General features: G+C 37.0%; 4 protein-coding genes and 1 long non-coding RNA gene across 9 annotated transcripts; 3 read left to right on the top strand and 2 right to left on the bottom strand.

The window, feature by feature from the left end:
* The first annotated feature begins 19 nt into the window (after positions 1-19).
* On the top strand, positions 20-11,345 carry LOC111269761 (uncharacterized). The gene is made up of 3 exons (XR_002685913.2): positions 20-422; positions 766-931; positions 11,077-11,345. It is a non-coding gene; the product is annotated as an uncharacterized LOC111269761 (long non-coding RNA).
* LOC111269760 (protein lifeguard 1-like) lies at positions 1,583-8,353 on the top strand. Of its 3 annotated transcripts, none has more exons than XM_022849580.2 (3): positions 1,583-2,941; positions 3,661-4,068; positions 5,299-8,353. In XM_022849580.2, the coding sequence occupies exons 2-3, from the start codon at positions 3,675-3,677 to the stop codon at positions 5,568-5,570; spliced, it is 666 nt and encodes a 221-aa protein (XP_022705315.1). In that variant the 5' UTR covers positions 1,583-2,941; positions 3,661-3,674; the 3' UTR covers positions 5,571-8,353. The 3 variants fall into 3 exon arrangements, with proteins under 3 accessions (XP_022705315.1, XP_022705316.1, XP_022705317.1); XM_022849581.2 differs by having other exon boundaries at positions 1,589-2,941; positions 3,897-4,068; XM_022849582.2 differs by lacking the exon at positions 1,583-2,941 and having other exon boundaries at positions 2,974-4,068; positions 5,369-6,290.
* A 189-nt stretch (positions 11,346-11,534) lies between the features above and the next one.
* Naa40 (N-alpha-acetyltransferase 40) lies at positions 11,535-13,837 on the bottom strand. 3 transcript variants are annotated; one of them, XM_022849566.2, is made up of 4 exons: positions 13,576-13,837; positions 12,917-13,123; positions 12,134-12,296; positions 11,535-11,799 (listed from the first exon to the last, which is right to left on the bottom strand). In XM_022849566.2, exons 1-4 carry the CDS (start codon positions 13,793-13,795, stop codon positions 11,643-11,645), a joined length of 747 nt encoding a protein of 248 aa, XP_022705301.1. In that variant the 5' UTR covers positions 13,796-13,837; the 3' UTR covers positions 11,535-11,642. The 3 variants fall into 3 exon arrangements, with proteins under 3 accessions (XP_022705301.1, XP_022705302.1, XP_022705303.1); XM_022849567.2 differs by lacking the exon at positions 13,576-13,837 and adding an exon at positions 13,366-13,543; XM_022849568.2 differs by lacking the exon at positions 13,576-13,837 and adding an exon at positions 13,366-13,539 and having other exon boundaries at positions 12,917-13,021.
* A 3,499-nt stretch (positions 13,838-17,336) lies between these two features.
* Positions 17,337-21,939, top strand: Hpd (4-hydroxyphenylpyruvate dioxygenase). The gene is made up of 11 exons (XM_022849565.2): positions 17,337-17,492; positions 17,862-18,015; positions 18,131-18,214; positions 18,778-18,950; positions 19,169-19,287; positions 19,566-19,721; positions 20,109-20,265; positions 20,494-20,583; positions 21,070-21,137; positions 21,425-21,506; positions 21,806-21,939. Exons 1-11 carry the CDS (start codon positions 17,490-17,492, stop codon positions 21,878-21,880), a joined length of 1,161 nt encoding a protein of 386 aa, XP_022705300.1. The 5' UTR covers positions 17,337-17,489; the 3' UTR covers positions 21,881-21,939.
* A 508-nt stretch (positions 21,940-22,447) lies between these two features.
* On the bottom strand, positions 22,448-27,088 carry Ggamma30A (guanine nucleotide-binding protein subunit gamma-e). The gene is made up of 2 exons (XM_086972220.1): positions 26,795-27,088; positions 22,448-24,712 (listed from the first exon to the last, which is right to left on the bottom strand). Exons 1-2 carry the CDS (start codon positions 26,881-26,883, stop codon positions 24,607-24,609), a joined length of 195 nt encoding a protein of 64 aa, XP_086828346.1. The 5' UTR covers positions 26,884-27,088; the 3' UTR covers positions 22,448-24,606.
* Between the last annotated feature and the right edge of the window lie 821 nt (positions 27,089-27,909).

Genomic DNA, 27,909 nt, shown 5'->3' with positions numbered 1-27,909 from the left:
ATTTAGACGGACACACCTTTGGCCTTCTCAGCAAAGCGTGTAAACATGGATCAGGCATCCTAGATGTACTTCCAGTTAGAACAGGTAGAGAAAAAAATCATTGCATAACACGACATGCGCGTAGGACAGCTAGGTAAACACTTATTCAAGAAGAATACCGAGATCGTGTCTGCCGAGTTCCCTCGTTACAATAGGAAATAAGAAAAGATTAATACTGGTCGTTACTTTCGCTATTTCGTAGTGCTGAAATTATCTAGCGAAATTTACTCTCGCTAATATTAACAAGTCTTAGAATAAAGTTTACCCTTTACTACTACCTCCAGTTCCACTAAAAGATAGAAAAATGAAAATTCAGAACGTGTTTTGGGCCAGCTTCGACAAGCCCCGCGGCCAGCACGAAGCCATGCAGTGAGGCAAGTACGGTTAGTTCATTTTCTATAATTCTGTCTACGCTGTTTGGTCAAGATTCATTATTTGTGAACAACCCACTATTTTTAGGTTCGTAGTATATAGTTACTCTCAACGAATGAAGGCTAGTTTTGAATTGATTCCATTTCTATTGGATATTTAAGACCTAATTACGCACTTGAATATTTTTTAAATGAAAAATGGAAATTTAATAAATGGGAAAGTGACTTGAAAGTGCTAACCTCAGCAAAGAGGATTGCCAAGCTACTTAGTGCTAATATTAAAACATCGAAGTTTGTTTGAACTAACATTTATAATTATATAAGCCTTTATGTGTGTGCTTACCTTATGCTATAGTAGCCAGTTTGCGTCAAGAATCGCGGATTCTCGCCGTCTCTTTCATGCTGGACAACCTTTGAAAAAGCTGGCTAACCTTTGGAATTAGGAAGCAAACCTGATAGAGCCAATGTAGAATTCCACCGCTTCTAGATCCCCTGTCGCCGGTGGACATCGTATTTACAAGGTAACTATAATATTGAGGTCTCGTCTCATATCTTACCAGTCTACACGCACCTCTTCTATACTGCAATCAATCGTTCGTAGAATAATGTTCTACAAAGTGTTCATCTAGTATTGACCGTCACGTTATCAATATATGATATGTATAAAAAAAGAAAACAACTTTTTAATGGTATCGTGCAGGATAAAATTATTTAAAATCGTGTTATTTTTTACGGTGAACATGCGGATTTATTATGAATTCAACTAAGCACCTGACATAACTTCAATTGAGGACAAGCATGTACTTCACAGTGTTGGAACTGCTAGTTTTCAAGATTGCGCTTCCTAAATTGAAGAGTGCTTCACAAGGCCATACATGCATTAACATCCCAACTTCAAAACTTCTCAAAATTTTATGGAATCATGGACCGAAACCCACTAAACAGCACGTAATGATAAATTCATTGGGGAAATTTTCTATTATTTTGTATTTTGCAATTCGGATACAGTTCCATGTAATTCGATGAAGCTGATTCTATTACAAAGTGAAGCAACTCTATGTATTTGCGCTCAGATTCTCAACCAACTTGCGCATGATGCGTGATTACGAATCGTATTTTCATAGACCCACATAAAAGTAAGCGCATAATAGAGGACACAACTGGGTTTAGAAGAGTCCGGTGGGCTTTTATTATCACTGCACGAAACAATTTTGTTCAATATCCTTAAGCATCATTCGACCTACCCTTTAATGAACTTTTATTTAAAGGAGAGTATACGTTTAATATATAATTTGCGTAGAAGAGTGCATGCATAGCCATTAGCTATAATTGATATAATAGCAACGATTTCTAGTTTAGAATAACGTCTTGCCCTTTTCCCGTGTTCGGCACGCTCTTTACTCGCGCGCGACAGATATTACTAAGGTGGCAAAGGAGAATAAATACTGCCAACGGCTGACGTTACAATTCGGGCCTTGTCTGGTCAATCAAAGGGGGAGAAGCAACGGTCGTCATGGAAGGCAAACATTTAAAATTGCTACCGTCAACATCCTCTGCTACCGACGGTGTAACTTAATACTACTGTAATAGCCTCACATTGCTCAGTTTTTTACTGCCCAAGTGGAAGAGTTTTCCCATGAATGAACTGCTCAAATGAAAAACATTAACTATAAATATTGTTGGTGATAAACGCCTATCTAGAGAGTTAGTAGTCTAAATAGTGCGTTAGACTGTCCTATATATTTTTTACTCAGCAGACATTATAGCATCTGTCCTATACATTTTTTACTCAGCAAACACTATAGCATCTGCCCTATACATTTTTTACTCAGCAAATTTACCTCTGAATTGTTCCCTGATTATCCTTCCTGATCCGTCAACAGTCTTCTGTTAGTTATGGAGGACACCAGCCAATGATGTTATATCACAATCAAGCGCTGACACGAATTGGCCGCGTAGCGGCGCTGTGCTCATTCTGAGTGTGGGGCCCCTTCGGCCATTAATGCAAATAAACGATGCAGAAACGTTTTCATAAACAGAAGCATCTGTAACGTTCATGTACATGCGCATCGACAGATCTAAAAGATAATCACTCGAAATCCCTCGCTTGCCCACAACCGCATACGTACCGCTCGACGGGGCTGACAAAGTCAGCTTCGCCTAATATCACACCAGTGGCTTCTTGGATTACTAATTTAACTAACCTGTTAGAAATTCGCATAATTTGTGCCATTGTACCTCTAAGAAAGTGGATGATTCTTGCGCACAAGTGGAATTAAGAAGCGCAGACAGACATATAAACGAAGATGTCCAGCTCCGAAGTCTGAAAAGGCAGACTCTTATCGGTAGAGAAAGTGCATGTAAAGAATGAAGAGAGTCACTGCTAGCGTTGTTTTCATGTTGTAATGATAATCATATCTGCCTATCAGTGCCACATAGTTGCCAATAACAAACAGATCGGAAAAAAAGTGGTGGAATTTGCACAAGAGTCCTTGTTGCCGGTAATATTTAACAGCAGCCAGTTTTTTCAGGTAGGGTGATAGTGAATCGAAGGAGCAAACAACCGCGCGAAAGATTTGACTTCAGACTAAATTAGTTCAGTTTTTGTGGACTCCGTCGATATTGGGATGCCCCAGTATGCTAGTATATGATTACATTACGATTACCACTAGTAGTAAAAGTCAGTAATTCCCAACTGAGATAGAAGCGGAGTTCCAAATTCGCGGCAAGCGAAGAAACTATAAAGAGCTAAATGCGTGACTCATGGATAACTTTTTTTTGTTGGCAGTAATTGTTTTCATATAAAAGTAATACAGAACTTCGAAGAGCTCGTCGAACCGACAGAAGATTCTGACCTTAAGGCCGTCATTGTTGCGGCACAAGCGCGCGAGCACCTGCTCGGCTTACAAGCCAAAACGACTAAAAAGCAAAGCAGTATTTTGACTGCAAAACACCCATGATCAGAAAGAGCGAGCACAAAGTGTTATGATACCAAAAAATTTGTGAGAAGCAAAAAATGGCCCACTAATACAGCAAAACGTGGTAGTCTGTAGGTAGGTTTTGACAGGTTGTGTCAACTGTCGAATAACCTACCTGTTGTCTGGAAAGGCAAAAGGATATCCTATCGACTTGTAAAAAAAGAGCCTGTTTCCAAATCAAACTGCACTATTTAGAGTATAAAAACTTCTTATTTAACGTATCCTTTACGGGCTTACTAAAGGAGTGTTTGCGTTTATGTTTTGACCGGCAGTAATCTACGACGAAATGGCCTATTTGTGCAGTTCTAACTCCCGTAACGGTTTTGTTCGCGGAGTATATCTACTTTTGTCGATGCAATTCACTATCATCATGTTGAGTTCACTTTTCGCTTTACTCAATCGCGATCTACGTAACTCTCTTCAGAACAACATCGAAGTGTTCGTTATGATGTCTGTATCGCTTCTTATAATGGTTGCTATTGGCGCTTGTTTCTCCTTGCATCGCCAGACTCCATGGAATGCTTCCATGTTGGGCGTTTTCACTGCGGGGTACTGTCTGCTTATGGCTACAGTTTCAGCCGCGTCCGAATCATATGGAGCCGTCTTTGTCTTCGGCACGTTGGCCATCATCTGTTTGTTGATTACTCTCGTGAGCTGCGTCGAGAACTGGAACCCACTGAGTACGTTAATAGCTATTAAACATTTTGTGTGTTGATGTAAGCATTTTTTTTTTCACAAAAAGCACCTCTCTGGAAGCATGGAATCTCAGCCATTGGCTGACACTTTCTGTTAATGTGCACTTGTTAAATTCATAACTCTTTTGTATGACTAAAGTGCCAGCGTACATGATTCTTAAAATGCATATATGAGCTCCATGTTCGTTTCGTATCACCTACTTACTCAAGATGTACCAGTTAGACGTTCAACATGCCGTGTTGCTAGAAAAGTTTGTGTCATCTGATTGTACATGTCCTTGCTGCTTTATTTAACTATATATTTGCAATAGTACTGTTTTTTTTTTGGCGACTCTAATACTTCCACGGCAACTGCCAAGACAATTACAAAATTCAGGTATTTCTAGTGCGCTATTACATTATGTAATGATTTATTAGCTGTTGGTAATGCCTCCGGGTTTTGAGCCATTTCAAACAGATTCTAATTCTTTTCTATTCTAATAATGCACTATTATTAACCGTCGTGTGATATCTAAAGTGAGATTTTCTGAGGTTCATTGCACTAAAGATGCTTAAACGCGCTCTCTGTTTATGAAGTTATAATACTTCTAAAAGCGTTGATGAACGCGTTCTAAAACGAGTTTTTTGTTTTCGAGGTAGCTCTACAATAAATAATATTTTAATAATACGGCAGTAGTTTAACACAGCGTTTTACTGACATGCACGTCATACAGTACTTGGATTAGTTCACTTTTTGGCATTATGTTACTGATCATGGCACCTTGTTACATTAGTAGATATAAGTGCATGTAGGATTTGATTATTTTCCTATTTATTATGGAACATAGCATTATTTGAGTAAATCTGTTGCAAGAATGCAAATAACAGGCACATATTGCACGAAATTTATCATTTTTTATTCCATATCTTTATTATATTTGAAATCAACTTGTGAGAGTAAACAAGCTATCCTCGCAGACGTGTAGATTACGCGTATACCGACCGGGTAGACAAAATCGTTTTTCTTAAGTATTAAACGCTGTGATTTATTCTTATCTAACTAATAATGGCTTTTACTGTGATAGGCATTTTTCTAACTAAGATTCATATAAAGCTGTCTTCTTTTACCGGTGGATATTTGCTGAATGGACGAATAACAACGATGGGTCTTGCTCCCAACACAACCGGTATATCCATTTGAATAAAATGAAAATTCATCACATCGTTGGATCATAGGTTGGGTCTCAATCTTCATCTTACTATTGCTAGTATTAGCATTCTACATTGTGGCTTTCGGGTTTGTTAGAGAATCGCCAGAGATCACATCTGTATCTTTCGCACTATCGTTGGTTGTTACTTTCTACCTGCTCATCGACACAAGTTCAGTAATGACACGACCCAATCTACAACTTGAATCGGATGAAGTCGTCTTCGCTGTGTTGACCCTTCACCTAGATGGACTCATCATCATCAGCAAAGAAGTCGCGACAAAATGTTACTGTATCTAAGCTATAATTCAAATTAACATTTCCACAAAGCCATACGTGCGTATTATATATTTGTCAGTTATTCAAAAATCAAAATTTGATAAGTCAAAATCAATTGTTGCATGAACAGATAGAACTTACACCTCGCGTGCCAGCTAATATGCATCTCTGTAGTACTTTCAACACTAAAACCCAATACTCAACAAAATAGAGCAAATCTTATATAATAGGTAAATCCATTACTTGTGAGACCTGAACCGGTGGCAATAAAGGCCACAAACGATATTGTTGGCTCGTGACTAGCATTCGTTGTTTATAGTTGCTAAATAATTAGGCTATAGTAGTGGCCGCGTAAAGAATGCAAGCAAACGTTTGCTTAAAAAAGACAAATGTCTTAAAGACAAAATGATCAAGCGAAGCTCGAGCTTTTGAGCCACAACGGGTCGCAAAAGGAAATAAGTTGCTGTACGATTTTGTAAGGGAACAGTTACTATTGAAAAAACCTCGATAGATTCCTAGATAATCAAACGCACATGTGTCACATACTTATGAGTAAATGGATCATAAGCGGCTTACCAAACCAATGCACTGCTTTCGGCCGCCAACGACTGCTAATGGCAAATGATTGTTTAATGTTTATATAAGATGTACTCATCATCAAGTGAAAGAGTAATGCATGTATTCTTATCTACGATAAAGTGGAATACAAACCAACGAAAAAAACATCGCATATCTTTTCAATCGTGGAAGCCTAATTATTTTTTTAAGTATCACGTGTGTACGAAATATAACTTCTCTAAAAGCGAAAAGCTTGTTCACACCTTATATATATATATATAGATGCGATAATGGGTATTTTTTCCTATATGTTTTGAGATTAATTTATGGGATAAGGCGAATTTTCCACCCGCGTTGGTTGGCTCTATATGACCCAACTTTAAGAATATACTAATTACGTTGTTTGACTTAGTTTGAGTAACATATTTTCTCTTTGAGAATTTTACTCATATAAAATACATTCCACATTATGATAAATGAAGTAATAAAATGATTTTGATAATGGCTCTAAAATTCGCTAAACCCAAATATTATTCTTATTATATGTAGGGCTTGTCACCGTTCGTAACGTTGCTTAACGATATTAATATTTTTATGAATAAAGCAGGACGAGTTTGCGCAGAGGGGGGAGGAAGTGAAAATGCAAGTTTTTCAAAGTAGCCACTTTTCTGCTCTAGCGCAGTGTGGCATGGAACGATCGAACGACTGAATATCGATGACAAAAAAAGAAAATGAATTTAGTTTAACAAATACCAAATTCTGGTAACAAAATTATTTCTGGCAATCTCTGCCCTTCAAACGAATTGTTTGCATCATTGGCGCCGCGCTGATTCGGTCTGTTGATGAAAACAAGTGAATGAGACGTGTTATGCTTCCGTTTTGTCACCAATTGCTGACAATTTCTACTTTATTGCTTGAGATCTCCTATTTTCGTGTGCATAATCATGGGGTAAGTTTGCAAAAAATGTAGACTTTGAAAAAACGCACACTGAGTCAAGGTAAATGCTATAACCAGCAAAAGCATGCTTAACATTCGTAAAGAATGTTTAATATTGTGTGTATAGATGTGCGGTTTTTCTATCAGAATTCTCGCTACAAAAAGGGAGTATATTATATTAATTAATAGGCATGTTCATCCATGACTATAAAAAAAATTGTAGCAATAATTAATTACGCAATAGCGGCATTAGGGGTCTAACCAAATGTAGACATATGAAGTTGAAGTATTACATATATATGCGCAGGAACTGCCATGATGCAAAAACATGCACTGAAAAATTTATTAATTTTGAACAATTATATGCCATGGTGGTGTTATTGTTAGTATTTCTATGACCATCAAAGGCTATATAAATATATATAGTGGTAAAAAGTGAATTCGTCGGACTTTGAAATTAAGTCACTTTTGAACTGTGTAGACAGAAAAGTTGGCTGGTAAATACTTCAGTCTTCTAGAAACTCATGAGTGAACACCGGTTATCTTGAGAATCAATATTCATAGGTCAAGTTTATGTTTCTCGAAGATTACAGCGCTGTGGAGGTTCATTGACGATTGGTGAAGGCATTAGGTAAAAATGCCTCAAGCAAAAGCATTGTATGTAAATGGTTCCAAGAATGAAAATTAGAGTAATGTAAATTAGCGAGGAAGGGACCAGATGGCGCAATCCAAGGGCAGGAACGCATTATCGCAATCAAGGAGGTTTTTCACAAAAGTAGAGGCTAAGCTCTAAAGGTTGTATCCGTAAGCTAATACTTTACATGTAATGTGTTATACAACTATAGCCCAAATATTAAATATGTGAAAACTGAATAAAAAATGGGCCTCCTATGAATGGACTCCAAGACAGTTAGCAACGCATAGGGTGTATGCCACGTGCGGTTTGCAAAACTTTAATCAACAAAAACGAGGCATGGTTCAATCTCTACTGTCGGCTGGAGAGGCCAGGTTAACGAATGATGTCGCCCTGGAAAGAAATCAAGCTTGGCGGTATTGTCGAATGAGTTCAAACGTAAGGTGATGGTAGCGTTTGCAGTGGACATCAACGACATCCTTTACCTTGAAATACTCACCGAAAATGAAACAATTAACGCAGTTCGCTACCTCTAATCCTTGAAGAGACTCATGGACCGGTGGCACAGCAGTCGGAAATACACAAGTCAACGCTAGGCCTCATCGCCATACCTCAGTTTCTTCCTAGGTCGAATAAAGAAATATCTTCTAAATAAAAAAAAAACGTTCACTTCTACCTGTTTATTATAACAATCTAATGATCTATGTAATAGCGATGTTTTCTGTATCATAGGAAGAACAAATTCTGGGCAAAGATATCTCACGATTTACTACTATGAAAAACCGTAGATAAACAAATTACACATAAGAACGCATATGAAAAATATATAGCTGTTCAGAAGCTACTGGAGTACTGAGACCGTACACAAAAATAAAAGAGAGTATCCCCAACATATAAAAAATCGCCATTGCAGCCCGAGAGAGTTCAAAAATTATTTAATTTTGAAGCCCACCAGTTTTCCTTCTCACAGCCTAAAAAAAGATATGTATATATATATAATTCATTCAGTACGAAAAGCGAGTCAGATAGCGAACTCCGTTTTTTTCGTACTTACTTCAGAAGTAGTTTTTTCCTCTTACTTCCACCTGTTTTAACCGTACCTGAGGACCCAGGGTTTCATTAATTAGTAGGGGACAGCATCTCCACTAGATTTGCAAATGGACTCCACTAGCTATAACAACTGTACATTTGCTCTAGGGTGATATTTTGCTGGTCCAGTTGCATCCAACCGCAGACAAGACTGTCCTCATGCCCTGAAATTTACAGAGGAGACCTTACACTGTACTTTTGAATCATATATGTTTCTTTTCGCGAATCCGTCAGAGATCATTGAAGTTCTTTCAATAGTAGTTTTGATGCTTTATCGTGCAGTTAGTTATCTGGTTATTACTGTGAACCACTGCACGACCCTCCTTATCGATTGTAAAATTGATAAGAAACTATGAATTACTGACCATCGTTATATAGTTGAATCATAAGTTGTTCTTAGTAGCATGATTTTTCGTTGACAAATGGATTTCGTAGCCTACTAAAAACAGATATACAATGATAGTGCAACAAGCAGCTAACAAATCGCCTCCGTGTCGGCATTACAGGCTGCGAGAGTACTACAGCAGACAATATCGTCATGTCAAGTGCAGGTTGATGCAGTGTTGGCTGAGCGAATACTTTTTGCTGCTCTTAGCTGCAACAGTTACCTACATTCTTTTTTTTGTCCTAGTAAATGTTTCCGATTTGAAACTTATATAGGTTTTATGATAACTAATGGCTACAAAAAGGTCTAATAATAGCACTTACATCGAACTCAAAAACCATACTTTCTTGCCAATACATAATATATCACTTAAAGTACGAGTTGAATTAGTCACCACATATACACTAGCATCAGAGCTTAAAGCTATGTGGATTTATTTCAGCTTGATAAGTAAACTCTCTGAGTAGTCGAATCAGCCCTATTATGTAGATTTATATTTATTTTATTTTTATATCTCAGTCAATATAAAGGTGTCCGCTTTCAAGAACAAAACAACTTATTAAAAAGAAGTTAACAAATTCGTCGAGTTTTTTCAAACAAGGTTTGTTACTACATAATGATTCCCTGAAATGGTTTTTAACCACATAATAAGCATAATAATATTTTTACTTGAAATATTATTCCACTTTCAATAGTTTTACTTATCATGTAATAATTGTTACTATACTTCGAATCGGTCCGATATAGCCGCGAGCCGGCCCATGTGGATGAAAATAGGAACACCGATATGCGGTGCCGGGACATCACGCTTTTTCTATCTCACCAATGGATTACTGGAACTAAAATCATTAGCGGATATTAATTTTATCTTATGTGGACGCGAATAATATCGAAGTGTACTAACTTTCTTAGCATATTCAAGTCTTGTCTAAGAAAAATACCCATTGATATTAGCTGAGTTTACTTGAAGCAATGAAGTTATAGGCCAGATGCCCATAATTCACCTTCAAAGATTAGTTTATTCTTCAATACGACAAAACTTTAAGCCTGTGTTATAAATAAGCAGCATGTGAGTTTCAGTAACAAATATAACGACGCCGAATGTACTTGTCAAGATTAAGACTCTAGGCATAATAAATTAGAAAACAGGGTTTAAATCAGAGACCTACCTTTTGGTAAAATCGGTTCACCAGGTGTTTCTTCTTTGTTCAGGGTAATTCTAGTCAGTTTGCTAAGAAAGCGCTCGCGCAACGTTTTTTACAAAGTCAGCAAGATGAAACAGTTCGAACAAATGGTTTACATCAAATTCTATGCAAATGTAATGAAAGAGTAACTGAAAAGGTTAACCGAAAAAGAAATAAAACTTGCGATACGATCGAAAGCAATTACCGAAAATCCAATTCAAAAGTATAAAGATATGACACAGCTAGTGAAGGATCTATTCCGACTTATGGCGGATGTCGTTTGCAACTGTCGTTTGAAATGGCAAGTTGTAAAAAAATCATAGCAAGTTCTCTGAATTCTAGAGATACCACGACAATAGTTATTATAATAATTATCTGCACGAACGCTTATATGGCGAAGTTTTAGGTTGCAAAACTCAGAGGTTGCCGATTCGAGGCGCACCACAAAACGAATACCACCGAACTTCGTCTTAAGATCTTATAAGCCACACTTAAACAGAATTAATTTCATGAAAAACTACATTCACAAATTAGCTCAATATTGGAAGCTAGTTGATAGTCGACAATTAAGATCTAACGCTAATCACTCTATGGTAAGCTGGAGTTGTAGATAAGCATTACGAAATATAAAATTACTTTCCGCTTTGAAAGGTCAAACCATTATGAAGCACTTTTTAAAACTAACATCGTATAATAGCTAACAAAATTCAAAGCCATTTCTTTCTTCTTTCCACATACAGGGTTCGAAGCTGGTGACGAAGTTCGAGCTGTAGAGAAGCGAATTTATCTAAGAAGTCAATATATTTCAATTTACAATATCATTTCCATATGATATGTCAGCTAAGTTAAATAACATTGTAATTTTTTTAACGAGATGCATCCAAGCACATTACGCAAGCATCAACAAAGTGTTTGTAAGCATGTGCATTAATTAAGATAATCAATAAAATTAGAAAACCATTTTTTTGAAGAAGTATGTTATTAAAAAGAACAAGCTCTTATTTAATCTGTAATAAAAAAAAAGTTGATACACTAGAAGCAACGTGCAGTTTTTGTTGTTTTACTTCTTTTGGCACGCAGTTAGTTTTCGTTTCTTCGTCGACACATGATATTGTGAGATTGGCTAAGCTATTACGTATAAGTGCTCCTTTAGTGTACCACTTCTTCTCAAATACATAACATATTGAGTAAACAGTGGTTAGAGTTGACACAATAATATAATTTTTATTTACATGCATTATTTTCCATATTTATACACAATTTGTTAAAAGTTCTTTCATATAAACATATAAAAATTGTTTTGAGATCAATCCTTTTCAACTTTTTTCGAAAGTATTGTGTAATCTATATGGTTCTCCTTTGGGTCCGTCGTATCCCGCCGAAAATTTAATTTTTTTGTGTAGAAATTCAAGGCCTGAAGATTATGTTTAAAGACAGTAAGAATTACTTTCTTCATTTTAAACCTGAAAGAAAAACAAATGAAAATAAATATAATAGGAGTTATCAATTAGATAATAGTATAGCACCAGCCAACCTTCTAGTACGATATAAGGCACTTAACGCTCGTTTTTTGAGCCGTAAAAAACTTATCATATTTGTAATAGATTTTTGTGACAACATAATAATCAATTTGTAGAGTGATCACTCGCACTAGACCAAACATTAAACGTCACTTCTGAACTAGGAGTTTCTGTTACCGTACGAATGCCTTTCAAACTTTTGTCAGCATACTGCTAAACGGTTGAAGCACTACGAGCGTTTAAAATTGACTTAACTTCCCGTTCTACCATTACAGACCTTTCGGCGAGTTTATAAAGAATATCCATTAGATGTGCTCCTATGCCTCTCCTCTGAACTGCCTTAACGAGCTGGATTTCGTAGCAGTACAGCACAGCCCGATCGAAATCTATGTCAAAACGAAAATGAACAAAGCCTACTACCGCGTCGTTGTTTAAATCATCTGAAACGGAGTTATTTGGAAATAATTATTCTCTATCGCATGTTACTAAAAGTCACTAAGTTCAGAGTTTACTATTTTGGAGGTGCAAATATAGGAATAATTCTATCATCATATGACCAATAGAGAGTAGAAGCCACTATCATTTCTTGACGTGCTAAAAAACTGACTTACGCATTACGACAGAAAAAACAGCCAAGGAACTGCTGTGGGTTGTAACCGAATAATATAATAATAAGAAAGCATGAATTCAACCACGTCGTCCTTCATCGAATTTTGTCAAGCGCAAATCAGCATTTTTTATTCATATGAATTATTATAGTGTATTTTCTGCAGTATTTAGCACCGACGTAATTCTTCGTTACAGCCGCTATGTATAGGAACGACGTTAGAACTACGTAGCGGACAAATTGATTCGAATTTATTGAAGTGGGCTGAATCCGAATGGGATCGCGTAACGTAAACGATTTCGCCAACTGTTACTTTTATTTGCCTAGAAAATCTTTTATATGTTGGTAAATTCAATGAAAAACTCACTTAAAAAGTGGAATTGAAGACGATTCTTATATTTGTATGGTCGTTATTACTTAGCGTTAGAGTTGGACAATACTAGAGAAGCCCACCTTTGACAATGAGATATTGGGATGTTTTGTCTGACAGTTCTTTCTTCTTTTGACTCGCGTTCCAACCCCAGTCGGATTGTTCGTACATATCGCGCATGTTTAGCTCTGTTAGGAGGAACACAAAATCACGAAGTTCTTTAGATGCATCCAGAGCCCGACATCGGCTAATTGTTAACCGGAGGTCGTCGCGTTGAAACTTGCACATCGCTGTTCGTTCATAGAATGGCACATAAAATATACGTTGATTTAAATAATAAAACAATCGAACAAAACGATATTGGCAGCTACAATATGTTCACATTCGACCAAATCTTAGCCAGTACAAAAAAAACGTAAGCATACAAAACGTTAAACATTCATCTGACTGTTCTACTTGCATGTTCGAAATACGGAACGTGTAAGTATTTGTTCATCACTCTATTATTGCAATTTTAATTTAACGACAGAACTTTTTTCAAGTCTGTGAGAGATTCCTTCCAACAGGATCCCCTCAAAAGTGGCGCGCATGGTCATAAACATTATAAGATTAATAAAGCAGAAACCCATCCGGCACATCAATAAACTATCAAGTTTTACATTTAGCTCGATTTATATTATGGTATGACATTAGTAATAATATAATGTAACGGGTCGCTTTTTTGCTCCAGATTGATACTTACAAAATTCAATCAGCTGATCAAGAGGGTCATTGTTATTATTGGCAATTTGCACCTGCAATTCGCTGATTTTGGTCCGAGAGTTCCCTTTCTTACGAGTCGCCATTACGAATAACTGCATACAAAATAACCCAAGAAGGACTAGCGTTATAATTAATATCGTGATTATACCTAAGCAAATTCTACACCAAGTCACAGTTAAAGCGATCATGCACTGCCCCATATATGTAAATCGAACACAGCATTCGGCTGTAGCAGACGCATGGTCGCATTTTTGGCGGGAAATTGCGCCGAATTTGATCTCAGATGTATAGCGCAAACATGGAAACGTTTAGCCAGGGTAAGCAAAGTCAAATTTAATAAGAAAGCTCTTTGCGCTTGCTATATTTGATTTGAAGGAATACTCCATACATACTAAGTTTTTACTTTAAGGTGCTGAGACGAATATCGAAGACCCTCCAGCTCCGTAATAGACTCTCAAAAAAAACACCTATATACAATAAATCTATTGATTATCAACCCTACACAACAAATAAAGGCCGTAATTCTTTGCGAAATAACCAGTTTTCCCTTATGCTTGGGCTTGTTCATGAGGGATCAAGTTACTGTAAATCACACTTACGAAAGGTGATAGAATAACGTCGACATGCTAGAAAACGGAAAAATCCATCATTTGATAGCCGTGAAACAAAAAAAAATTCCGTAAGTTGAAGGTACACAGCTAAAATGCTTGTCCTATAATTTCACTAATGCCTATTTTTGTGTTTAAAAGTACGGTTGTGGATCGTTCTAAGCGTTCAATTAGGAAGTTCGCTTCTCGTTAAATAGCGTCAAACCATATGAAAACTCAATATGCGACGTTGAGAAGTGGTAGAAATCTTTTTTAAGGTCTCTATCAGAGTGGCCTTTGGGGTTCGTCGGACTGTCTCATTGTTCCCACCTGCTGACTTTTGCCTCATACTGACCATACTTTTTCACTACCCATCCAGAAACTTTTAACTCAATTGGAACAGATGCAAAAAAGTTATAAAAAAAAAATATAATTACTTAAACCCTACAAATATTGTTACAAACACTAAAAAAAAAATTATGACCCTGTGTTTAGGCTGACTTCCCGCATTCGGAACATAAACTTTGTACAGCTTTTTGTTGGCTATCATTACCTCGTCGATCAATAAATGCGTAATCACAATTTCAATAAAAATAGAAATACTTTTGAGCTTTTTTATTGAAAAAAAAACGAAAAATGCCAAACACTATTCTAAATTGGTTCCCATTGCAGCAAAGGCATGAAGCCCCCCGTTTCACGTGTTTTGACGTAGAGTGGTTTCAGCCCTAACAGCTAAAATGTAATCTCAACGGTAATCGTTAGCCTATATATTTTCACTACACTGAACGAACGATGTCGAAAAAGTCAATTTATTTATGCCACATAAACAAGTAGAACTAATGTCTGCATTATGTAACGTTGTGGGTTTTAAACGTCTTAAAATAGCTGAAACGATTAACAAAGGACCCTCAATTCTAGGTATAGTTTAGCAAACTTGCAAAACTGAATTTTTCTCGATTGTACTCAAATGAATGGAAACGCGTACACGATACTTCATATGATACGACTTGAACTCTTCCAGGTTTCCTGTTCCCACACAGTGTCTAACATACATCTTTTGAACGAAATACAATTTAGTAGTTTCGTGACCCAAATGCAGTGCCTAATTATGCGTGCAACAATGGTAGCCCACTACACCTTTAAAACTAATTCGAGAAAATAATTGCCGCGTCATAGCTAGCGGTTTGCTATTCATATGTGTTCAGTGTGTCCTTAATTAAACTTTGCGTACTCTATATAGTAGAATTATTTGCGATCAGTGAGTAAACCTAGCTGATGGCTAGGATTGAATACAGAACAGATTGTCTTCAACTTTATATCACATAGTTATCAATTGTTGTTATCTAAGTGTTTGTTCAGCAACTTGGAAGTGTAGAAAAGCAAATTGTATAAAATCAGAATCTTATACAGGACATAAACATGTGAAGTATTCAGCACGTGCTACTCAGTGGAAGCTCTCGTTTAAGTGTAATTTGCGTTTAACAAAGGTGCAATTATTCAAGCCAGAACGGTACGAACTTCCTTAAGGTGATTGAACTGCTAGTAAACAGTTCCCACCTGAATAAGTCAGCTGATGAACAACATTTTTTACAATGAAGATAACGACAATATATTAGTAACAACGGAATGAATAAGAAGCCATTTCTTCCCAGAGAAGGATGTAGTACTCAAGTGGCCGGTTAGTATTTTCGGCGAATAAGGAAGATCTCCGAGCTATGAAGCATCGTTTTTCATTCAAAATCATTCATTTTGAAAATGATTTTATTTCATTTAACTGAATTTCACAATTGACGTGTGTAGAAAGTCACGATGTTATTTGTGAGTTTCCTCAAACCTCCATTCCATTATCCAAAGGATTCCATTATCCTCGCAAATTGTTATCGAAAGAGCTAATACGAAACAGAATGTTAATTTTGCAAAAAAATATGGTTTTTAAATTATAATGTTAATTTTCGTTAGACATTAATTCATTTTTGCTCACGTATATTGTCAGCAGTCTATATGAGAGAGGTAAATTTTTTTTATTAAGCTGCACACCGAGCCGTTACGTGTTAAAATTTATATTAACATAGATCGCTATGGGTTTGCGGTACAGTGAGATTCGTACTTGACTGTTTGTAGCTCTGACGGATACTAAGCTTAGTGTATCTTAGGCGTATCAACATAGTTACTTAATTAGTTAGTAATAATGGAACGTATGTTTGTTACAGTCACGCTCCTTTTCGCCTTTAACCAATCTATCGAACTACTCTATATATTGTTCGTGGCCTGATTCGAGCCAGGCATGTAAAAACACAGAGCACTGTGACATGCCATTAAAAAGTATTAAATTAACTCGGTTTGCGACAAGTTGATTTTTCATGGCTTACTGTATACACATACTTTGATTTGCGGCGATGGTCAAAATCGTTTGCGTAAACTGTTGACCCCCACTATACATGCTAAAGACGTTGAGGCATATGCGTGTGTATTGACGTTTAGTACATCAATTTTAGCGCATTGTGAACTGCTAAAATTTGTCGAGTTACTCAAAGCATACAGTGGATTTTGGAATCTACAATTTCGTGATGCGTGTGCCATCAGAACTGAACATGGGTGAAGCTCGTTTTAGATAATCATATTCATTTTGAGGACGATTTCGAACGTTTTCCTAATAACAGCAAGAAAGCAAGCACTTTAGAAAACCTCAAATTTTGACTGTACACAATATTTTATAAACTCCATTACCAAGCCAGTATAATAAAAGGTTCAGTTGAAACCTTTAATTGAAAACAAACCAACATAGTAATTCGCAGCTATGTTGCATGTGCCGACGGTCAGCGATAATATTTTTTCATGAGATAACATCGAAGATGTGATGACATTATCTCGAGGCCTTTTCCCCGTTGTTCTTAGTGAAACTGTATTCGTTACTACACTTGCCTCTAATTTCTTTTCCTTTGATACAAAGAGATATTCCACTCTTACCATAATTATGCGTTGTCGCTATCTTGTATCATGGGTGGCGATGCTGGCGATATTTACGCGGACTCTCATACCAGTATGACGTTGGCAAAAATGTTAAAAAGAAGAAAGACTCGGTTTATAGACTATTCACACCTCCTCTCTGTGACTTGGCATGGATTGAGGGCAACGCAACTAATAAGATTTGGGTTTATGTCGATTATGAAGAAAGCATTTATTCGACTGCAGTGGTTTTCTCCGGGTGCGTACATGCTCGACAAGATTTAGTTACCTGACTCTTGTTGGAATCCTTCACGCTTCGTGTGTTGCACAGGCTGTACTCTTACAGCAAAAAAAAGCTATCATGGTGAGCTAGGAGAACTAAAACCTTATTACACGTGTTATTATTACATTTACTGCAAGCACAAATAGCCATTTTGTGAGTATTTTACCATCAGCGTCACGATGTCGTGTATTTTCTCTTTTGCCTTTCTTTTTGGCTTGGTAGTAAAAGGGCTATGCAAAAACATAGTTTAATATACAGTAATTACGCGTTTGGCCATTCGTCTTAAAACAGGACCCCGCTTATATGTCCCCTCATCACTTAGCTATTAAGGAAGAGAATCTCTTTGTTTGTCTAGATTAATACATCTAAGAAATAGAGGAATACATAAGAAGTGATTACCGTATGATATCGTTTTAACATCGACACAATCCGGCTTCTGTTTTTTTTCAGACCTCGTATACTGACAAGGGCTCTAAGCCCGAGGGGGGTCGTTTCCTCAACTTCCATCATCTGACCTTTTGGGTTGGCAACGCAAAACAGGCTGCATCGTACTACTGTGACAAGCTTGGATTCGAACTCTTTTGCTATAGAGGACTTGAGACAGGTGTGGAACATACACCTTATTATTTAGTTGATACACAATAGTTCCAAGGCTTAGGGATTATTACTCGAACAGGCTGCCCGGCTTCATAACAAATCGTTCATATGGTCTTTTCTAGGCCACCGAGACGTCGTCAGCCATGTTGTGCGACAAAAGGATGCAATATTTGTTTTCCAGAGCCCCCTCAACCCCAGCAATAAAGGTAAGCACAAATGATCTTACATTAAAATTCGACAGATGCCCTGTTAAATGTCACCTGTGACTTCCATCGCCAGTGGCATTAAAGGTACTTATGTGCAACTAAAGCAAACAATTTTAGTGAAATTTCGGATTGATTAAAGTCAGGCTATTTGAAATGATCATTCAGATACACTTTTACTACTTCTAGTGAAACAATACAGACTAACGGTGACGAGTGAAATTCGCTATGTTTGCGGTACTTGCTAATATGCCAGACACAATGCCAATGCAGTTTTCCAGTATATTTAGAGCAGGTACTGTTAGCTAATAACAGCAAGGATTTTTTTTATTTAATTGACTTCTTAGCGGGGTATTATGTTTTTTTTCTATCTACATTAGTAGGATTAAATCTGCGAGCTAAAATTACATGTTAGTAGTGTAAATTCGACACTGATTATGATGCGTACGACAATTATGTTTACTCTGGATATATAGAACAATTTATTTAGATGTGAGCGGTCATTAGTAAATATTGAAATTAATTTACGCTGTAGTTAGTACGACGTTGCCTTTGCGTGTTTTTAGAGTTTTCTTCCCATATGGAATTACATGGCGATGGTGTTAAGGACATTGCGTTTGCCGTCGAGGATCTCGACTATATCATGGACTTCGCCAAACGAAGGGGTGCAGAAGTGATTCGAGATATCCATGAAGAGAGCGATACTTTAGGAAGAGTTAGACTTGCCACAATCCGCACCGTACGTATTTAGGATCAAGTCAAAAAAGGATTCGTGGTCTCTAGCAAAGAGATTTTAGGGACTGAATAAGGGTAGCTCTACCCAGGTTTCTTTTTGTGTGCAAAAGTGCTCCAGCATACTCCTTCGATATAGCACAAATCTTGAGAGTGAGCGCCAGGTTAATTGAGCTATATAAAAATTTAGGTCTCGCCATAATTAAGCATTTTATTTTATTACAGTGCGGTGATACAAGCCACACATTAGTTGAGCTGAATGACTACAAAGGCGCGTTCCTGCCTAATTATCATCCGCATCCTGACGCTACGCCAAATAATACTGCTGTCAAAGTCCGCAAGGGGTAAGCATTTGGAAAAGAAATGAGTAGTTTTTTTTATATTAGATAATCCAATAACCTAACAGGGATCCTGAGGAACTACGTAAAAATTCTATCATGGCGGCTAAGGGCATATAAAGCCGCTCCAATCCAATCGCTTAAAAAATTTGCTTATAGTATGCAGCAAGACAGATCGTGTCTTTATATCATTATGTTATAATATCTTTCATGAACATTCTGTAACAACTTCAGTTTTACGCAAACATTGATTAATTTCTTTATATCTTTTTGTTACGGATTAGAGAGGCCTGCGGTGTTCGTTTTATTGACCATTGCGTTTTGAATCAGCCGGATAATGGAATGCTTCCTGTTGCGGAATGGTACGAAAAAGTCCTACAGTTCCATCGGTTTTGGTCGGTCGATGACAAGCAAATTCACACAGAGTACTCAGCGCTCAGGTGAGTTCCATACTGAGTAACACAAGAAGAAAAATTATATGACTTTACGACCATGAATAAACATCGGCTACCAGCTTCATAATTGTATGTGTTCCTGTGGTAGTTAGTACTTACTATTCACCATTTTCTGCTGCGTATAGAATCCCGAATCACTTTTAGAAACAGATAGTAATCGAATTTATGTCGCAGTTAAAGCCTGTTAACCATATGTTACTTTTACGCATATCTCTTAAATGAATAGCTGCTTTTACAATCAGGAAGAGCGAATATACCGAATAAATCAACCTAAATTTAATCAGAACTTGCATGTACGAACTGTAATTTGTGTGTAGGAACTTGTGAACTGATGTGTTTCCATCGTATTTTACTGATTTACGATACATGCAGGTCAATTGTAATGACAAACTTTGATGAAACAATTAAGATGCCAGTGAATGAGCCTGCCCCTGGAAAAAGAAAATCACAAATTCAAGAGTATGTAGAGTACTATGGAGGCTCAGGAACGCAACACATTGCCCTCAACACCGACGATATAATCCACACTGTAAGTAGTAAACCGTTGCAACTATGTAGCAGTATTCCACCATCATATCGTGTTAAAAAGATATTTTAGCTAGCGCAGCCGATTTATTTCTTAAGAGTTTAATGTTCAATAAGACACAACGTGGGATCTCACCTTGATCTTTCGTCTGTCCGCCGACAAGCGGAAAACTCTGCAGTGATGTTTACTGCGCGCGCCTATAATTGGGCGTTTTTCTGGCGAAAATTACAGATCAAAGAAATGCGCGCTCGTGGAATGACGTTCCTCAAAGCCCCAGATACCTACTACGAGCAACTAAGAAATAAGCTGAAGTCCTCTAAGGTTTGTACCTAACAAAAGTTAATCACCGAATACGCTGTCTGGAGGTGTATTATCAGCGACGCCCAAACGGGATGGCAGCCCGTGATTTCACTCAGTAATAGTTATTGCGACACATCCAACGTAAACGATGTAAGAGACGTGCACTATTCCTGGTATGCAGAATAATACAGTCTATGCTACTCTATGCTTGCGTTGCTTGTGCTTTTTCTCGGTCTTGAGTAAAATATTATCCCACGAAGTACAAAATTATTGTAATTGCTGAATACATGTGATATTTTAGACTTCTTGTTTATGAACAAGATTTTTTATAGAGATTAGCATACATCGTATTACGTAACGACAGGTTTACGTTGACGTTTGAATAGAATGATTTCCCTCACTATTTAACTAATACCTTATAAAACTAAAATTAAAAAAAAGTAGCTGTTTCTTTCGAAAAATTCGGCAAAACTCTTCTTATATGATTATAATTTGTTGCCTTCTCAGGTCCGGGTCGCCGAAGACCTGAATGAGCTTCAGCGTCTTTCTATTTTGATCGACTATGATGAAAATGGGTAAGGACTCCGACTTTATGTCTTAAAAAATGCAAAATACCGAGTTTACGCTTTTAACAACACCCTTCAACAGTCTTTGTGTCACAGAGCTAAGGTAGTTTTTGAACAATGACCAGGTTAGCCGCGCTATACAACCCATGTCAGCCGGTTAGTAGAAAAAACAGAGTTGAATCATTTCCGGTAATGAACTAATAGGTGTCTACTAAAAATGTTGAGTGCTTAATTGTACGCATTACCTTTTGAGGGGTTTCTTGCTTAATGTTTTAATGCTTATTTATTATGTTCAGGTATCTACTGCAAATTTTCACGCGTCCGATGCAGGATCGTCCTACTCTTTTTATTGAAGTAATACAGAGGAGGAATCACCAGGTATAAACTGAGCAATCATCAAAATGAGCTTTATTACGAGATGTTGTTCTCTCATACATAATAGTTTGAGCGACCTTTTGTTACAAGCTCCTATAAAGCCTTCCAAGGAAAAAAATAACGCGAATAAAATAGTTGAAATATAAATTTTGTTGTATATCTTGAGATCGTAATTCCAATCGGACATTCTGTTAAATGCGTATTATATTTTCCTGCCATACTGCATTATAGATGCAAACTTAACGTAAATTTTATATCTACGCATTTTAAAGTAAATCTACAATTGAGATTTTTCATTCTAGGGTTTTGGAGCTGGTAACTTCAAGGCTCTCTTTGAGGCTATCGAACTGGAGCAGGCAGCCCGTGGAAATCTCTAAAACATAAAAATATGAAGCGGTTGTCACCTCTCAAAATAAAGTTTAGTCAAAAAAAATAAGTCTATAGCTGTATTCACTCTATCATGCAGAGTTCCGCTGCTTCAAATTATTAATCAATTTGAATTCACTGCATTTACGTTTTCTTTCTCCTGATGTAGTGTAGAAAGCACACAAAACTCAATGAACAATGTCTATTTAGTTTACTTTACTGTAACTAATCAACTCTTCGACTTGTCGTTATTAATTTAATAATTGTTTTATGCTGTATGTTGTTGGTGAAACTGACTCTTCAATTTATAAGACGATGACAACGGTTGAAATGTAGATTTGCTGATAGGTATTGAATTCAAGTGTGAAGAAAACTATTCCTATTCTTTGAAATAACACTCTTTAACGCAAGGACGATCAGAATACAATCTGCTACATTAAAAGCTAATTACGTACGTGCCAGGAATAAAAATTCGAATCATGTTTCAATACTTTATGAAGCATCTGTTAAAAATTTTATAAAGATTTCGATAGGAATTTGATAAGTTCCTGACACTAGTAGAAAAAGACGCTTTAGAATTAGTTGTGCAGGATGTTTTGGTTTTACTTTCTTTTTATATTAACATGTTTATACTGTTATATTTTTATTAGTTTTTCTTACCTTTTTTCTGTTTCACTTTAAACCACTTCCGAGACACGCAGTGCTGCTTTCCACTTATTTTATGCATTCCATTTCAATATACCAGCACTGTTTTAGGTTGAAGAAATTAACTTATCGTCTAATGTTTCTATATATGTACTCGTATATTTATATATTATTCATTATAATCAATTCAAATTTTTTTATGATAAGGATAAAAATAATCAGTTGCTGATTTATAATAACACACAAATGTAACACATATTATTCTCGTCGTATTTTGGGCTTCTACTATTTCATCTAATTAGCTTCCGAATAGGCGACGATAAGTGTAACCATACGTCATACCTTTCTGTTCTGTAAAAAAATGATTATGTTTTTACTCTTAATTAAACAATTATACGATTTCTTCAATGCTTCCACGTTCTCGAGGCAGGATTAAAGAAACTGACCTAGACATGTGATACCTATTTAATATGTCGGCGGCTTGTGTACGCTTTACATACTTCCATTTTTCTTAATTATTACTGCTAATACATTCTCATATAATGATCCTACGCTTGTTTTTCATTTTCGAATCAAGTGACCGGCGGCGGACGGCTTTATCATTGCTAATTCAATTCAAAGAAAATTTCATTATCATCATTTAATGGATTTAGCTTTTCTCGCTTGTTCTTTTCCTATATAAACAACAAAACACTATGGCATTGTGGTCTCAAGATGGCTCATCACGACTGTAATCTCACACAAATCGCTCTATTTTCAACTGCTTTTTTTTTAAAACATAGTGTATTTAATCTGTTAAATTCCGTCCGGATTTTCAAATAAAAAAGAAGAGGCTATCAATAAAGTAGCCCAAAGGCAGTCCAAGTATTTGACACTTCGAGTAATAATTCGAGATATTTACTCGATTCGAGCCAGTTCGAGAAACGCGTTTATGTATCGTAAGCACAGAACACGCTCATACAGCTCTTTCAGATCTTACACCAGACCATACAGACATATCTGTCATAAATAGCACATTTGAACATTCAGAAACATTATAATTACGCCGTACCGCCGGTCACGCGGTCAAATTCTTAGAATATTTTCTTCAAACATTATCGTCATTCTGTGCTTGAAGCGATATCAAGGGGAAGGACGCGCACCGCTTTGTTGTAAATTGCAAAAAAAAATATTAATCCGTTGTTCATTTGTATGGCCAAAATAAATACATGGTACATGAGTGCTAATTATGCTTATCCTAACCGTATTCAACGTGAGAATCAGTAACATGCATCTATCTATTCAGGTAGTGAAAATGTTGTAGTTGTGCGATTCCGAAAATGGAAGATCGGAAGTAAATGGTTGCGCGTCCTTCCCAAAGCATGGCAGTACATAACGAGCTATAAATGCTCGGTTGCCGTCCTCATTTTCTGCTGGTGTTTAGTTTATAAATTGCCGACGAACACATGCATATTTTTAATTCCTCTCTGTTGTTTGCTAAGGAAATTTCACTATATATCTTTGTAACAAAGGCGAAAATTCGTGTGCGGGTTTAGCAGATCAGATTGAATTTGTCAAAGAGTATCTCCATTTATGCGTTATGCTTTTTACAGCGGTCAGAATTGTCATTTCCGTGGCTTTCCAGAACGAGTACGCAATTGACGGCAGTCCAATGCCCTTGAAACTCTCCGATATTCGCTTGTTTCCCACCACCGGTTACTTGATTCGTCTTCACTTCCGTGTTCCACATAGCAGGTAGCTGGTTTCACTATGTGCGCTGTTTTCGTCGTCATGCATAATGAAAGCTTGCCTAGTTAGGCTTACAACACAGCGAACACTTTTTGTGAGAAGGACCTCCAAACTGCCCTGGTGTTTCTTTACTGGCATACGTTCCATCTGTGCAAGGCGATAGTTTTCGCAGTGGAAATAATAAACAAAGAGAGTTGATAATAAATCATTTCGTTTGAGCAGGTCACCAGCGGCGAACATTGGCAGCGGACGCGGGAATTTATATTGTTGACGCTATTATTGACGTTTGGACAGGAAAAGACGTAGTCTGTTGGGGTGGAGCGAAAATGTTGTTTATATTGTTGTTGACGAAAGAACAGCGTAATTACATGACGAGACACTTGGCTTTTTCAGCCCAAGGGTTGCTCTTCTTGTCAGGCGCGTGAATCAAAGGATCTGTTTTCTCATTCTCCTCGATGTAATCTCGCATCCTGAAAATCAAAATCCACCAAAATAATTAGATTACAACCTATTCGTTAGTAAATTTATCGTAACTCTGTCAAGAAAAAGTCTTCAACCAACTAGAACGTACCTACCACTAAAACAAACAAGGCCTAAAATCAGTGCGTTAGTTATCCTGAATAGTCTTTATGGCTTTAGCACAAATGTGCTTGGACACAAATCCACAGAGTGGGCGAGCAGTAAAGTAAACTAAACATAAATAAACATGAAGTAACATAAGTTAAACTGGTCAAACAGATTTGTAGACTCAATTCAATGTGTAACCCAGAACAACGACACTGAACGCTGGTAGCATTCAAAAGTCACAACAGCGCTATTTTATTGGTGTAGGCCAGTGAGTTAGAAGCATTCGTGCATTTTTAATGCGACGTTATCGGCAGACCTCAGTGAAACTCCTATACCCGCGTGCGATACCACACGCCTAGACAGTATCGATTGGCTTTACCAGATCTCTTCTTCCGCTAGCTGCACCTTTACAACCACCTGGGTGTAAGGAAGAACACGCAAGCAAGATGAGCTAATAGATAATTCCGACGCTGTTATCTCTAAAATTCACTCATTGCACTTGTTCATCAACAGCCGTAATTATCATGTCGACACAACCCCATCACGTCATCACTTCAGATCGTATCATGATCATTAAGGACTGAATTAAGTGAACTCTTCATCTGAAATATACCGAGCTGTGCTAAGCAACCGATGTTATGGTACGTTTGCATTCTTCTTTGAAAGAATACCATAAACCTCAAGCGTACAAAATAACGGCTTATTTTTATAATTATATAAAATTACTATAGGTTGATTAAACTTTATTTGGAAGAGGTTCAAATATGTTTGTATTAGTAAGCTTAAATTAATAACAAGAGATACATTTATCGTTCACTTGTATGTGAGTATCCCACAAAATGTACACTCAAGAGCAAGACCAGTAAATATTCAGGTAATTCAGGTCAATAAACGATTGCTGACACTAAAATTAACGGCTCCGAAATTTCCGTATATCCGAGTGAATATTATTTAAACATGGCGGAATAAATTTCAAAGACAATAGCTACTTGTCATCTACAGTTGTATCGTGACAACTATCTAAAATATAATTCTTTAAAGCAACGAATGTTTTCAGTTAGCTCATTCGGTTTCATTGTCTAGCATGATTCGCTGATGGCTTGGAACAAGTAAAACTTAACAACTAACTCGAATAAGTATGATTGAATTATTTAAGACGGCATACTGCAATGAACTGAAGATCTAGCTCTATTCTTAGGTGACCAGTTTGACGTCACTATTATAGTAGAACCATTCAGAGCGTCGGATTTGACAGACTAATGCTAAGAACTGTACAGGGATTTCTTTGGAAACAAACACAGTAGTTTTCCACTACCAAAAAAATGCATTGTTCCAACAGTGCAATAACCCAACACCATTTTACACGATCCAATATTAGCAGGTTGAATCTGTTTTAGAAAAGGCATATATTCATTATGCTTCCTTCGTATCTAATTCCATTCGTAGGCTGGCAAAAAGCATAGAGCGGCGCACCCTGTTACAATATGGAAACCGACGCGATAATCGATGCAAGCACAGAGGTGATAAGTGCCAATTAGTAATGGCACAGTCACCATTAAAACATCTAACAGGGACTTTTTTTGGACGCTAGTTATGGAAGTCGACTGAACGTTTATTGGAAGCTCATAGCAAAAGATGATTCACTTATCCTTACTACCTAATGTGCAATACAAGTAATCATAATTACAACGGTCAGTTTAATGTTCAGTGTATTTAGAAACGCAGCTAACAATCCAATAGTGCCATATATATATATATATATATATATATATATATATAGCAACAGCTATATAACATAGCTCTCGAATTATGCTATTTATAGCAGCTTATCCTAGCCAGCTTATTCGCTTATTGCAATATATGCTCTATGAGTGTGCAGAATAAGCTATTGGAACACAACTCACATGAATTTTTCCAATTAGTCTAGGCTATCTATTACCGTATAAGTGTATGACTCATATCAAATACGCTAATGCTTAACTTACGACTGGATGCTTTTGCTTAAGGGCCACCTTTCCATCTGCGCCTGATAGCGCAGGTTCTCAATCTGCTTTTTTAGCGAATCCTTATCCATTGTGAACGAATTCTGCGAGCAGATTTCTTATTGGAACACTGCAAATAATGGTACACGACAATCGATGCTAAAGGTCACTGCACACCAATCAGACAGCCAGGTTTTCTTCTGTAACCTTAGCATTCACACACGCTGCCAAGTAGCTTCACACGGACAGACACAGTCAATACGCAATATGGCTGACTACGAGTGCTCCGAACTACATCACTAGCAGTCGACACGACCCATATACACACATCTATCTGCATCAAAATGCATACATGGAGAAAAAGAGACGCTTGGATGGCGGGAAGATTTGAAATTGGCGACTCGGATTTAGTAGGCAATACCACAATAGCGCAGTGAGTAGCATGCTTACGTGCTAAACTTAGGGGCATGTGGTGGTCTACGTTGGAATCCGAGCACAGACACATCTTGTTTTGCTAACCATTTAAAGTAATATCTGACGGTATACTGCACGCAAACATAAACATTTTTTTAGATAGTGCTTACGGGAACATGATTTGCGTAACATAAGTTACCAATTCTCATAAGAATGACTATACAAGCAGACAGGAACTTACACCCGAATGATGTACAGCGTGCAATCAATAGCCCATCGTCTATAAAAAAACCTGTCGCTATATCAAATGAATAACCGATGCGATTAATGTTTAAATTAAGTTTATTTAAATTTAATTAAACTGAATATTCGGGTATGAAATGCACATATAATGGATGATCTCGTCGCCTGTGACCGCCAATACTATTAATGAGATTACGAAAGACTGCAACTAATTGCTGCAAATATTGCAGTAGAAAAAACTCAATTACAAAAAGATAACTTTTAGAAGATGGCCATAACAAAAGAGTTCCAGATCGAGAAGATAGTAGACCGTACTGGCAACAAATTACTTTTTTGAGACAATTTGATTAGACAATCTATCTTACAGTTTTTGTGAGCTTAGACAGATTGTCTTTGAAAAAATTAAGCAGGAGCCGTAGTATCTTCAATCTCACACAGAGTCAAGATTCGAAGTCAAAGGG

Source organism: Varroa jacobsoni, unplaced genomic scaffold (assembly GCF_002532875.2).
Source record: "Varroa jacobsoni isolate VJ856 unplaced genomic scaffold, vjacob_1.0 scaffold_1410, whole genome shotgun sequence".
Classification (NCBI taxonomy): Eukaryota; Metazoa; Arthropoda; class Arachnida; order Mesostigmata; family Varroidae; genus Varroa; species Varroa jacobsoni.
This window is presented reverse-complemented; position numbering and strand designations above follow the sequence as displayed.

Excerpts from the sequence above, each read along its gene's own strand:
- LOC111269760 (XM_022849580.2), top strand. The coding sequence starts at position 3,675 with ATGGCCTATTTGTGCAGTTCTAACTCCCGTAACGGTTTTGTTCGCGGA. Across the intron at positions 4,069-5,298 it reads CGAGAACTGGAACCCACTGA|GTTGGGTCTCAATCTTCATC; the intron begins GTACGTTAATAG and ends GTTGGATCATAG.
- Naa40 (XM_022849566.2), bottom strand. The coding sequence starts at position 13,795 with ATGGGGCAGTGCATGATCGCTTTAACTGTGACTTGGTGTAGAATTTGC. Across the intron at positions 12,297-12,916 it reads CCAATATCTCATTGTCAAAG|ATGATTTAAACAACGACGCG; the intron begins GTGGGCTTCTCT and ends ACTCCGTTTCAG. Across the intron at positions 11,800-12,133 it reads CTTTATAAACTCGCCGAAAG|GTTTAAAATGAAGAAAGTAA; the intron begins GTCTGTAATGGT and ends TTTTTCTTTCAG.
- Hpd (XM_022849565.2), top strand. Across the intron at positions 18,016-18,130 it reads CTATAGAGGACTTGAGACAG|GCCACCGAGACGTCGTCAGC; the intron begins GTGTGGAACATA and ends GGTCTTTTCTAG. Across the intron at positions 20,266-20,493 it reads CCGACGATATAATCCACACT|ATCAAAGAAATGCGCGCTCG; the intron begins GTAAGTAGTAAA and ends CGAAAATTACAG.
- Ggamma30A (XM_086972220.1), bottom strand. The coding sequence starts at position 26,883 with ATGGATAAGGATTCGCTAAAAAAGCAGATTGAGAACCTGCGCTATCAG. Across the intron at positions 24,713-26,794 it reads TTAAGCAAAAGCATCCAGTC|GATGCGAGATTACATCGAGG; the intron begins GTAAGTTAAGCA and ends TTTGATTTTCAG.